The 14,552-nt window shown below is 33.7% G+C and overlaps 1 protein-coding gene across 1 annotated transcript; it reads right to left on the bottom strand.

Annotated features, from left to right (window-relative positions):
- Window positions 1-6,195: 6,195 nt before the first annotated feature.
- On the bottom strand, window positions 6,196-14,109 carry LOC132735578 (angiotensin-converting enzyme 2-like). Its single transcript, XM_060722535.1, has 3 exons — window positions 13,324-14,109; window positions 9,047-9,208; window positions 6,196-6,204 (listed from the first exon to the last, which is right to left on the bottom strand). The coding sequence occupies exons 1-3, from the start codon at window positions 13,564-13,566 to the stop codon at window positions 6,196-6,198; spliced, it is 414 nt and encodes a 137-aa protein (XP_060578518.1). The 5' UTR covers window positions 13,567-14,109.
- Between the last annotated feature and the right edge of the window lie 443 nt (window positions 14,110-14,552).

The following is a 14,552-nucleotide window of genomic DNA, read 5'->3' as shown; positions in this document are numbered from 1 at the left end:
GCTATGCTGAATCTCTTTATCAATCTGGCTTGACTTTTGCATCAATGATCGCGATGGCAAATCAAACTGAATCGAAACATGCTCGTTCACATTTTGTCACGTGACAAGGTCACCGTAGGGAACGTGTTACAGTATCGCGTTTTTCGGGTTACAGTATAGAATTTTCAAGATGGGAAGAGAGGTAGGTGATTTTTATTCAGGTCCATACTACTAGTAGTGTAGTTTCTTAAAAAATGTTTTTTGTGCTTTGCTTGTAAGGAACAAGAATCCGGTATCTAGTCATATATTTCTTCAGACCCTGCAACCGCAGATTAATCGCTATATTGTCTCATAAATGTGCAGATTTGACGGTTTTTAAAAAATTTGAATCGAGAGACCAACGCATTTTTCGTCCTTTTCCGATATTATCTAAGCATGCCTAGATAAAGTAAATCTACAAAACGTTAGTCCTTTATGTTCAGAAACGTTTATTATAGTAAATGACCAGTTGAACCTATTTTCCTGTTGGTAAAATGCGTTTTGAAAAAATAAACAATGTTACAGTATAGAGCGAGGTTAATTTTGAAGGGTTACAGCATAGACCTAGCGACTTTGATCCAATTTTGTTACAGTTTATACCCAGATTTCTGTTACAGTTTAGATACTTGCCAAATTTCAAACAAAGTTCGTGTATCCATTATCTTTATGAAATAACTCATACCTTTCTATTTAATACATTCTTGAAAGGTTGTATTACTTTTTTTCTTCAGCAGAAAAGTTTTTAGTTTGCTATTTTTCTTACTTTAAGTTTCAGATTGAGACTTTTTGCAGAATAAGTAATGTCCTAAGTAAGGACTGTTTTCACGAACTTTTATCGAATTGTAATGAGAGAAGAAAGATTATTGCTTGATTTCATTACACATTATAATAATGCCTATTAGTAATAAAATAGAGAAAAAAGAAAAAGTCCAACACGGGAAACATGAAAATGTTGCAGGCTCAGTTTGTCTAAACCTGTTCATGGACGGTAGTGGTAACTGCAAGCTACCGTTCACGCCTCCTAGCACCGGCTTCAGCAGAATTCACATTAAACATGAACTGGTACACTTCAGACTTTTTAACATCTGTGGATGTGTTCATATGGCGGTTATAATGGAACCGTCAATGTGACACGTTATTGCCATTCTATGAAAAGCGGCATATTACCCCCAGGTTAAAACTTGTGTGTGCCCTAAACAAGAAAACAATGAGTGAAACTAAACAAAATGAAATTTTGAGAGGAGATCGGAGGTTATGAAGCCTGCATACCATAGATAGGCTGTCAAAAGACACAAATTAACAAGCATGGCAATTACCCCTAGGAATGATTAAACATATTTTAAAAGTTTGGAAATACTGTTTAACCCTAAATTCTATTTAAGTTTGGGAATTTTCCCTGCCATCTACCATAATGGTTTTTTGTAAGTATTAAAAGGTTATGAACACTTTTTTCAATTTTGTTTGTGTTTGGAAATTTTTCTTAGGGGATTGTTTTAACCTTTCTATTGTTAAAAAATTTTGGGTTTTCTTGGTTTTAAGGGGTTTCCCACGACATTGAGGGTCATGTGAAAAATAAATTCCCTGTTTTTAGTGTAAAAAAAGACACCAGATACACATTTTGGTGAAAGCATTTTCAGACACGGAGCGGCCTACCGTGAGACACCCCCCGACCCTTCCGTAAATATGTAGGCTTTAATTAGAGTTCCTCAGCATGGCAAAAGAATAAAGTCATGATGTTGGATTTCAACTACACACAATTTTGGGAAGTTCGACTGCCTTATCCCGAATCTGCCACTATTATGTACCGCCATCAGGCTCACTAGAGAAGGTATTGTAATTGTCTGACCTTAATTTATACTCTCTTAATTTATAACTTTCAATATTATTTTCTTTTTCAGAAACATGAAAACTGTTATACAGGATGTCTGAAATAAAAGAAAGACTCTTTATTTAATAATGACAAAATAACTTCAACAAAGAAACATTCGAAATGACGCCATGATCATGATTTGATTTAAATGCTTTTGGTTCGAGATGAGAAGGGTCTTTAAACATTGCCTTTTTTTTAAAATCTATGTTTTGGGTTTTCGTATGAAACCATTTGAACAACTTAATTGGTAGAAAGTCATGTAAATTTCATCACATTTAGTCAAGTAGTTACTGAGCGGAAGAGATTGCACACACATGTGTACGACAGACGGACGAAAAGACATCGGGCCAATAAGCTCACAGAGATTTAAAAGTCTATGTAACATTCATACATTTTACCTAGTATACTTATATATATAATATCGAAGTCTAAACTGTAACAGAAATCTGGGTATAAACTGTAACAAAATCGGATACAAATCGCTAGGTCTATGTTGTAACCCTGCACAAATTACCTCGCTCTATACTGTAACATTGTTTATTTTTTCAAACGCCTTTTACCAACAGGAAAAAAGGTTCAACTGGTCATTTACTTTAATAAACGTTTCCTAACATAAAGGACTAAAGTTTTGTAGATTTACTTTTTCTAGGCATGCATAAATAATGTCGAAATTGCAGAAAAATGCGTTGGTCTCTCGATTCAAATTTTTAAAAATTGTCAAATCGGGCCATTTTTTATGAGAAAAATATACCCGGTAAATCTCGGTGAAAGGGTCTGAAAAAATATATGATAGTACCGGTTTCTTTTTCCTTACAAGCAAAAGCACAAACATTTTTTTTAGAAACAAAACACTTGTAGTATGGACCGGGAAATAAAAACCCTCTCCCCCCCCCAACAAATAACTTTCCTTTCTTAAAAATTTCTTTTTACGGGTAACCCAAAAAAAACCAATCTGTAACCCCTTTCCCCAAACGGTGAAGGTGGTTTTTTTCACTTGACGTCTTTATTTTAAGAAAAAAACCAAATTTTGGGGGCCTGGGAATTTGAAAGGGCTCACAGGAAAAATTTGGGCCAAAGGGTTTAAAAGAAAATTCATTTTTTAGTTAAAAAATGATGTGTTTTGGGTAAAAATTTTTTGAATGACCAACCCTGTTTCAGGGTCTTTTTATTGACGTTAAGAACATTGTTTTAGTACACAAAAACTGAACCGTTCTCGAACTAACCAAAATGCAGAAATCACGTTTTTCTATATAGGCGGACACTTGCTTTTATTTTCAAGCATCAGACTTCAAAAATGTATTAAAAATTAAGTCTTTGTTTGAGATAAAATCATAAATTGCGGCTTTTGTTTGAAGTGGGTTGGCTTCACGAAATAGATAAAAAGGTTTTTATTTTGTAATCTTGTTGCAATTTTCGGAGGGAACATTATTCTATTCATTTTAAATGATGGTTCAAAAAGTTCTATCTATAACAAGATAAGCTGGCTTTCAAGAAATCAGATGAACAAGATGTTGCAAAAATATATTTGTTTATTTATTTTTTTTATTCTCTATTTAAAGAGTATCAAAGGGGCGTAATCGTAAAATAAATAAATTTAAACAAGTTCAACTGTATGAAAGAACACGAGATTTATAGATATGATGACATTGTTTTTGAAGGAAGACAAGTAACGATTTGTGAAATATTTTGCGAAAAAATGTTTGCAACTTTTCCAGGAAAATGAAAAAATTTGAGGGGGAAAAAACAAACAAATAAACAAACAAAACAAAATAAGAATAAAAACCAGTTCACTCACACTACAAGTATTTTAGAAAAATATTAGGGGGAATATTGTACTTCGGTAAAAATACGTTACGTCGGTTACGATAAGGGTTTTTTCTGTTGTTGTTGTTGTTGTTGTTTTTTTTGTTGTTTTTTTTTTCTTTCTCGGTACTCGGAATGGACTCCCAGGTTCGACTATCAGTATATTTTTTTGCAAAATAATATACTTAAGTCTCATAGTATTTTGTACAATATTTCTTTTAGAATTCTAGTTATGTTGTAAATATCAAATCTTTAAAGAAGAAATATGTCTAAATCAGTTTACACTTAATTACTTTGAGATGCTTTAAAAATGCACGTGTTTTACTATGAACGCTGCAAAACGTGCAACATTCACGATAAGTTAAATAGTATAAATAAAACACTCAGATTTGTTCAAGTTTAAAATTTTAAACACTCGTTAACTGTTTCCAAATTCATTTAAAAAAATTTTGTTGTTGTTGAACTCTATTTCTATTTCGAATATTAAAGGAAAGCCCGGCTGTTTCTCCTTATAGCGTTTATTGAGATGAATTTATTCGTTATCTTTTTTATTTGACTCAAAGAAAAATAATTATGATAATTTATAGTCACGAAGTAAACCGAAATATTTCAATAAACGGAAGGTGGGAAAAGAACGGAAGGAAAGTTTAAGTAGCTATTCTTTTAAAATAGAATTGTCTGAAATGTAACCCGATGTTAAACAGGTGTTTCTGTTTTTTCTGTTTTTTCTTTTTTTTTCTTTTTTTTTCTTCTTTCATTTTTGTAAATGCTTTTGTTCCTGAGCTTTCATCATGAAGAAAGGTGTTAACATAAACTTTTTTCTTTTGAAGCTCAAGACCTGTGTAACATTTTGAAAATGCTTAGATCTAGAAACAATGTGGATATCTTAACACAGAGTACTTCTGGTGTTAATATATCGTAAAATGAGCCGCGTCATGACAAAACCAACTTAATGGGTTTGCGACCAGCATGGATCCAGACCAGCCTGCGCATCCGCGCAGTCTGATCAGGATCCATGCTGTTCGCTATCAGTTTCTCTACTCGTAATAGGGTTTGTAAGCGAACAGCATGGATCCTGATCAGACTGCGCGGATGCGCAGGCTGGTCTGGATCCATGCTGGTCGCAAACCCATTTTGTTGGTTTTGTCATGACGCGGCTCAAATAGAGATTATTCTATATCACACGCGTGTATACCTTGTCACGAAGTCTGATATACAATGTATATTACGAGATAAGATGAGATGTTAGATATAAGATATACATTAGATAATACCCCTCCCGTTTTCTTATATAAATGAAATGTTATTATAAGACGTTTCCCATAATGTTTTTATATAGGCAAAAAGCAAAAAAATTTAAACTCGTGTACAGAACGTTTTTAAACTTTGCAAGATTAAAGAGAATCACTTATAAATGATAATAAATGAAACATTTTTTTAATGTTCTATTTATCACATACCCAAAGAAAAGAGTGTTTAAACTGAAAAAAGAATCATTTTTCAATTACGCGCCTGTAGTGTAACGCTTACATGTAGCGCGTTCTTAACACTGTGTTTGTATAACGCAAACGACGTCACGTTAAAATACGATACCGTTTTTACGCAAAAGCGGCACGAGCATGTAGTGGCGCCGATATATGTCGCAAAGCCGCTAAATGTCGCACAATTGCCGCAACCACCGCTAAATATCGCAAAATCTTCTGCCGTTAAATGTCGCAATAGTAACATTAAATGTCGCATGATGTTATAGACTAGTATCCATCTACTTGACCATCGCCGCTGTGGGTTAGAATCCCGCAAGGGACTTAGAATTGTGATTATTTCACATGGGGAAGCTATCCAGTTAGCTTAAGGAACGTCGGTTCTGCTCAAAGTCCATTTCGTGCAAGGAGGGGCACCAGATGTCTTCCTCCACCATTAAAGGTGAAAAATTGTTATATTGCTATATGATTTTATTGTGTTGTGTGACGTTTCATGTCTTAAAGCTAATTAGGCCCTGCAAGTTTTAGAAACTTATTAGGAGAAATAATTATAATTCTTATTTGTTCTTTGCATAAAAACATAATTAGAAGGTACAAAGTTCAAATTAGGTTTCATTGGTTGAGAGCTGAGAAATAAAATCTTAATTAGGAGTTCAATAGACTAAACTTATATGAAATAGAAACCAGAGCTGGTTCAGTCTGCAAGGATAAGCATACATGTAACTCTATACTGGCAAATTCTATTCCAGCAGTTTAAAGGTGCAGTGTTGATAACAGTGGTCATATTTATACAACTGCTTTTGATCCAAGTTCATTCAAAGTTTAAACAAATTCTATTATTTTCATCCTGCCTGTATGTCTATGTAACGGTAGCATATGCCTTTAAACATTCATTTGTTATATTTTCTCAAGATAGAAAAGTTGTCAATGCGATAGGTGCATCGGAAAAAAAACATTGTTCAATGACACACATAAACATAATTTCAATTCAGATGAAGTCCATTAATTAATGCATTTGTCATTTCACATTACCTGAAAATATAACGAATGAACCTTCACAGTGAGAAACATGACATATTTCTTACATACATATAGAAAAATTTGATCGTACATTTTTTCTATATGGAAAAAGATTATTTGGATAAAAACGATTTTATAGGACTACTGATTTAGACGAATAATAAAAATATCATAACCGAACTTTTTTACGGATGAGTCATCAAATTAAGCACGCTGGCATATTAGGAGCTTTTAAGCGAAATGCACGTAGTATTTTCGGAACAGGTGATTCTTTATTCATTTCAAGTATATTTTGTACTTGATCAGCTGTCCCAGAAACCATAATTATGTATGTGCTTGTAATTTTAATGTATTACTGAACTCATATTACATTTGATTAAGAGAACAAGTTAATAATGAATATCCTTTGGGCAAAATAACATTTTAATAATCAATTTGAATTTTTATAAGAATTTAACTAGAACAAGAAGCATTATGAACCTAATTGGCCTATAGGAATATAAAAATCCTTCTTTGATATAATATCATGTAATAAGTTCAAATATAATATTAAGTAAGAACGGCTGAGAAATACAATTAATGATAAATGTTGTTTTAATAAAGCATTTTGTATTATGAGATTAATATACATTGTTGAGTACAATACTGAATTCTAATGAACGATTAAACAGCTGTCAAAACTATATTGGACGAGACGCTAGCTAAGTCTGATATCGGTTTGACAGCTGTGTACGAGTCCAATAGAATCAGTATTGTTCTCAACCATATTTAATGACCTCTTTATTTCATACCACCATTTCTTGACATTTTGACATAAACTTATTGTACTTTAAGTACAATATGGATTTTCGGAGTCTCAAAACGAAAACGAGGCTAGATGGAGCATGATATGCATTTAATATAGATAGTTTGGACTCTTAAAATGAAAAGGAGTTTATATAGGGTGTATTATGAATTTGATATTAAACTTTTGGACTATGGACATGAAAACGAGGCTATATGGGTTGTGATATGGATTTGACATGGGTATTTTAAGAATCAATTTGAAATTTTCAGCAGCTTTATCAGTCGGGAAAATACTTAAACTTATGTTATGCCAAAAAATGTCACTGACTTATTATAAATGACTTGTAAACTTTTCATGATCATATTGATATTCTTAGCTTGTTTCACGCACATTCGAAAATTCGTTCGTGAGAAAATGAGATATCTTATAAAATCACGAAAATTGACACGAAGATATACTTGCATTTTATCCTTCATACGTCAAATCATTCATGTCATTTTTATGCACCGGTCAACACGATAAAAGACTTGAGTTATCAGCATTCCGATGGTAAAAAAATTGACCGATGAACCATTTTAATAATTTTACAGTAAACGGAATTCAATGTGCTATTAATGACAAATGTTTACATGTTTCCCTGAAAAAAATTGCATGTATTTTATGAATTGATTTATGGTTTAAAGGCCTATTGTGCTTCAGAAATGCTATCATTCTTTATTTGTTTGGGTCGTCAGACCAAACAAATAATGGAAGAGAAATTTCAGACCCTGATATGCTTATTTGCAAAATCCGAAAGTAGTCCGAACTCCTCGAAGCGGTTACATCCCTTTATAAGTACACTAACGCCGAAAAATTAAGAAGAGATCACTGCGTAAAGATTGTCCAATGACAGGCGCATTAATTTTCAAGCCTTCTCTGGGAAGAAAAATAGTTCCCGATTTGTCGAAGATTTCTAATATTGAGTAACTCTTTACAGACAGATATACATGCTTATATCAAGCTCCATGACTATTTTCATCAAGTTTACCGTTTTACTCGTTTAGGAAGCAAGAGGTCTGGAGTTCAAATCCCAATTAAGGCTACTCATGTTTTTTTTTGTTTTTATCTATTTTTTAATTGTTTAGGCCAAATAAACATTGAATTGAATATCAGTGTTGCAATTAGCCTCATAGCCAATTTACTACAGTTATAACACTGGAAACAGCATTGGTGGCACTTTTCAAAAACAAATTGGTTTATAATCTCACAACCTTCAACTTTCTGACATTCTGAGACACAAACAAATTCAGCTCCTTCTGTGCTTCGATTTATCTTGTAACAGTTTATAAGAAATACTCATTGGCAACAAAGGCGAATTATATTTTGCTTCCTTTGCTCTTTTGGAAATTGGTCTAATAAAAGAGACTAAGTATTTTGTAATGTATGGAAGTCAAAATACCGCTTTCTTTACATTTTGCTACCGTTATGACACATTATTGCATGTTCAGCGTTGTTATAAATCTAACATAATCTAAATCCAGTATTTAACCATTTTTGAACACATATTTGACATTTCTAAAGAAATTGAAAACATGGATTTCTAAGGCAATATGTACCTTTAATGCGTTTTTGTGCAAGAAATAAGAGTAGAGACACCTGTTAGGGAAAGTTAATATGAACAAGAAAAATATGATAAAAATCTGGAAACAAAGTGATCCCTCAGAAGCATTAATCACAACAAAATTACATTAAAATTGTAGACTCATATTGATTGAGTCTGTACATGAGGGTACATGAGGGATAATGAAAATGTGCAACAACCCTCGCCCCCCCACCCCCACCTCGCCTCAGCACCGGCTTGAGCCGTACTCAATTCTCAACACTTAATAGTGCTGGCATCAATGATCCCGAAGGACCAGAAAATAACAACACTGAAGTCAAATGCGGGGCATCTTTTTACAGCTGCCACACAGCACTTGACACCTGCTGTTGTGAAGTAAAAAAATCTGGAAACAAGGTGATCCCTCGGAAGCATTTATCACAACAAAAAACAGAACAAATTAAGTTCATTTTATATTAATAACTTACTCTCTCAAGTTTTGCTGGATCTTTCATAGCCTCCCTTCCTTGTTCAGCAATAAATCTAAACATACGTTTCAAATCTTCATCTTTGAAATTTTTGTAGTCGAATTGAGAAGCTTCCGCGGCGGACCGCTTGGTGAAATTTGCCGACACAAGATCTTGGGCAACCTGGAATAAAGATATATGTATATCATTTGAATTGTATGCAGTTTGTACCATAAAAGAAATGGTTGGTGTGGTTGTTGTTTTCTGAGTCAAACCAACATTGTGTGTCATGGTCATGTGGCAACTGTTTTAGCTTTCCATGTTGAAGAGTTACTAATGTGCTCCCCTTTATTTGCTTATTTAAGGCACTGGCGGTCTGGATAAAAAACATCAAATGCCTACGTCTCGTACCCAGTAATACCAATGGTGATGAATGGCCATGACTGGATTTGAAGCGCAAGCTTAACAGCGTCGGAATAGTACGGCAATAATTTACTACGTTACACTACGTTGTATACACCACCCAGGTATTCTGTAAATGATGTTTTCCTCAAATGTAAACAAGATTTAGATTTCGTAATAACCATTATCTATTAGGTAGATTACTAGATTATATGAAACCAGATATTAATAAACAGTCGGCGAGCCTTATATAATTAGGCCATATCATAGCCAATTGTATGTATTACAACGTATACCATGTTCACCGTCATGTTACCCATAATGCATGTCAATAACTATCTAATGTAACTGGTGTTTTGAATGCATTTCTTTCCGTGTGTATAGCTAACGTTGATTGATTCGTATTTATCGTCTGCTTACGTTCTGGTACCGGTGCTAAATTACAGCCAATTTATTGGATGGAAAAAAAACTAAAGAAAAATATTTTTGATTTTTTAAAGAAATGTTTAGGCATTCACAATTCAAGTGGAACACACAATAAGACAGAGTTTACTAACTCTACCCCTTTAAAACAGATCAAGAAAATTGTCTGCATATTTTTCCACATCTTCGTTTATATGTTCTTATAATAATGTTATCTTTCTGTTAAAGACGCACATGTTATAACAAAAAATATTTAAAAGGCCTGATTGCAAAACGTCTTCAAAACAGGCAATGATGTACAAATCACCATCGCAGAAGACAATGAAACTGTTTTTAATGCAGACAAGAATGCAAATGGCATTATTACAGATGAGAGTGAATATGTACATTCAGACAACTTTAAAGATGTCTTCATCAAAGGCGAGATTGAAAATATCTCTATCGCAGACGACGATGAAACTGTCTTTGTTGCAGACGATAATGCAAATGGCATAATTACAGATGAGAGTGAATGTGTACATTCAGACAACTTTAAAGATGTCTTCATTCAAAGGCGAGATAGACAATATCTCTATCGCAGAAGACAATGAAACTGTCTTTGTTACAGACGAGAATGCAAATGGCATAATTACAGATGAGAGTGAATATGTACATTCATACAAATTTAAAGATGTCTTCATCAAAGGCGAGATTGGCAATATCTCTATCGCAGAAGACAATGAAACTGTCTTTGTTGCAGACGATAATGCAAATGGCATAATTACAGATGAGAGTGAATATGTACATTCAGACAACTTTAAAGATGTCTTCATCAAAGGCGAGATTGACAATATCTCTATCGGAGAAGACAATGAAACTGTCTTTGTTGCAGACAAGAATGCAAATGGCATTATTACAGATGAGAGGTAACATGTACATTCAGACAACTTTAAAGATGTCTTCATCAAAGGCGAGATTGACAATATCTCTATCGCAGAAGACAATGAAACTGTCTTTGTTGCAGACAAGAATGCAAATGGCATTATTACAGATGAGAGTGAACATGTACATTCAGACAACTTTAAAGATGTCTTCATCAAAGGCGAGATTGACAATATCTCTATCGCAGAAGACTATGAAACTGTCTTTGTTACAGACGAGAATGCAAATGGCATAATTACAGATGAGAGTGAATATGTACATTCAGACAACTTTAAAGATGACTTCATCAAAGTCGAGATAGACAACATCTCTATCGCAAACGACAATGAAATTGTCTTTGTTGCAGACACGGATAACAAGACCTCAGGCGCCCCTCCGTGCAGAATCTCAGGCTTTGATGCATTTGACAATCTAAACCTCTTCATTGCTAGCAAGATTGTAGATGTTTTAATTGCAGACGTGAATATTTTCATTTAAGTCTATATGTAAATGTGCATTTACTGTTTAATGTCTGAATTGTAACCAATAATGTCAATGTTCCGCAGACGAGAAAGTTAATGTCTTCACTGCATTCAACAATATAAATGTCTTAATTGTAGACGATGATGCCAGTGTCCTTATTGTAGACGAGAATTTACATGTCTTCAATATAGCCGGGAATGTTAATGCCTTTTTTTGCAGACGACAATATAAATGTCTTCATTGCAGACGAGATTGTTAATGTTTTAATTGCAGGCGATAATGTGAGTATTTTCATCATGTTGCACGTAAAAACAATGAACATAACTTTTTTTCAGATGAACAAATGTCTATTATTAATGAAAAAAACATGATCTGAACTAATCGAAGTACATGTAGTTACAACGCTGCGTTTTGCATAACCCAGATGTCCCGGAAATACCGTGCTAAATCATATCTTTAATTAACGCGCTGCGTGTATGCTTTGTATTACGAAAGGAAAAAGTGTTTATTTATTTGCACCAGCGGAGAAAAAAGTAAAACAATAAGTATGGTGTACAGTCTATGCCATCTCGAAAGAATAAATAGCTTTATGATATAATAATGATAACTATGTTACAATCTAGCTTCTTCTTTTTTTTTTTTTGATCGATATTTCATTTTGGAAATGATATTTATTTTTGCGCTCATGCGAAGATAAAGGCTCTCGTTCATTACCTTTAAAAATGATAATGTTGAAAATATCTAAACTGCACTTATTTGTATCTTAAATCTGCTGTTCAACCATGCATTCAATTAATAAATTTCCAAGACGTATATTGTAGAAAATTATGTTCAAATCTTTACAATCATTTTAATGGCAAAATATGAAAATTACTTACAGAAAGTATGAAAAAATAGAAGCATTACTTAATTTACAACACATGTATTGAGATGTTAATTCAGCTCGTAAAGTTACTGTATATCATTAGTTCAATCTCAATCACGCGGAAACAAACAAAAACTGATTTCCATCAAAGTTTAAAAATATTCTTATTTTGTAGAATATTTTAAATGAAACAGTTTACGTTTCAATCACGCGGAAACAAAGAAAAACTGATTTCCATCAAAGTTTAAACATATCTTTATTTTGTAGAATATTTGAAATGAAACGATTTTAAGTTTTAACAAAAATTAGAGTACTGTAAACTCAAATACATGTATTGGTATATTAAGTCAAGTTCAAATTCATTTAGATCAGGAGACACATTTTAGAGATCAGGAGACACATTTTAGAGATAATAATGGCCAATGGGTATCAAAATCAGTGGCTTGTATAAAGCCCATACCAATCAAGTTGAACAACATTTCGCTGTCCTAGATAAATCTATGAAATAACATCAATTTTGGTCCCGCTGGTACACCATAGTTATTAGTATTATCCCGAGTATGAAAAAATGTACCAGGATCAAAATGTCAAACTTTTCGAAGTAAAACATATATACATATGGCAGTTTTATCTTGACAGTTGTTCCATGAAGTTTGGTTTGTTGGCAGATTCATTCAGGAAATGATACAAAAATGAACAATGCAATTGTCTAAAATAGAGTCATAAATATATAACACTGAAAATATCCATCTGTTAAATGGAACATCCGCCCACCCCTTGCTTGGCCTACGTGTTCTTTTTTCCTAACTACTTTTGACAGAAGAACGTGTTCGAGTAATTTACGCGTTGGGTTTTTAATATAAGAATTGCTGGCCGCTTGGGTTCAAATCCCGTCAGGGACAAGCCGTGGTTCCCATGAGCAAGAAACTTTACACTCATTGCTTGGTATTGGTTGGTACCAGGAACGAGAATAAGTTCGTATGCACTACTAAAGAGGAACAAATAGTCACAATTCGTTAAATGATATATGCTAAATGCAGAAGACTTAAAGTACTGTTTTTTTTATTAAACATAATTTGCTCGATAAATTTTATTTGCATCATTGCAAAAAAAAAGAAGAAATGTTTCTATCCATGCCATTTGTAACGTCCATTGGTCAAAATATGAACGTCTAGCGTTGTGGGAAATAACATTTAGATCTATGTAAACTAAAAATAAAACTTACCATTTGTTCACTGTTGTAGTCAGTGATGTTGGTATTATAAATCCATGATTTCAGAGCCGATTCATATGACACTTCGACAGCTTCCTTATCATACTTTTCGACAAATTGACGCGCGCGCGCTTCTTCATTGTCGTCTGCGGCGAAAGAGCGACAACAACAAAAAACTAAAAAGAACAAACTATATCCAATAATTTTCATAATTCCTGGTACACTATTTTCACAACATCGATCACTTTTTTTCATTAAGTTAAATTTTAATTTAACTAAAAAAATATCCAGGGCAGAAGATTATGAAACGTTGTAATAGAACAATTTCTGGGACAGTCCAATGGCAACGATAGTTGGTGATACCTAAAGATAATTAACGAGTATTTCAACCACGATTCTTATTTATACATCCCGATAAAAAAAAGAAACGAATGGGAAGTAACCATTTGTTAGTACATAGGTAGAGATATATCTTTACGTGAAACAGGGTAGTCGAATACACAAGTAGCTTTTGCACAGTTACTGTACCACTTTGAAATAACAGAACAACAGAATCAGATGCGCTGATCATATGCGATTAACAGATTAATATTTCGATAAGATCATTTTCTCGAACGTTTTACCACTTAACATTTTTGTTCTTTTAAATGAATACGTTAAGCCGCTTATAATGTTATCATTCTGCTTTTCAAAAGAGTTAACAAGTTTATGTTTCAGGTTTATGCGCATATGGTCCGTAGACGTGATTTATAAAATATTTATCGAATTTGTCGGCCAAATTATAAACAATTGCATCAAAAATGCGTAGTTTTAGGCTCAGAAGGTCCTAAATGACTTAGACCTCGAAGAGGTAACGGCAAGCGACCTGAACCACTTAAACAAATAACCCCACCCTCTCAAACCCTCATTTCCACGCGTACGTCGACTGCACTGAAAAAAGTAAGATGAACATTTGAGCCGTGTCACGACAAAACCAACATAATGCGTTTGCGACCAGCATGGATCCAGACCAGCCTGCGCATCCGCGCAGTCTGATCAGGATCCATGCTGTTCGCTATCAGTTTCTCTACTTGTAATATAGTTGGTAAGCGAACAGCATGGATCCTGATCAGATTGCGCGGATGCGCAGGCTGGTCTGGATCCATGCTGGTCGCAAACGCATTATGTTGGTTTTGTCGTGACACGGCTCATTTTATGTATACACATGCACTTAAAATGCGATCTTCAAATAAAGCAGTTCA

Source organism: Ruditapes philippinarum, unplaced genomic scaffold (genome assembly GCF_026571515.1).
Source record: "Ruditapes philippinarum isolate M1 unplaced genomic scaffold, ASM2657151v2 ctg1366_1_1_1_1, whole genome shotgun sequence".
Lineage (NCBI taxonomy): Eukaryota > Metazoa > Mollusca > Bivalvia > Venerida > Veneridae > Ruditapes > Ruditapes philippinarum.
Note: the sequence above shows the minus strand (reverse complement) of the source record. Positions and strands in the feature narration are given on the sequence as shown.

Bases quoted from the DNA above. Each gene is read 5' to 3' on its own strand.
- LOC132735578 (XM_060722535.1), bottom strand. From the start codon at position 13,566: ATGAAAAAAAGTGATCGATGTTGTGAAAATAGTGTACCAGGAATTATG. The intron at 9,209-13,323 runs GTAAGTTTTATT...TCTTTATTCCAG, and splicing joins ACTACAACAGTGAACAAATG to GTTGCCCAAGATCTTGTGTC.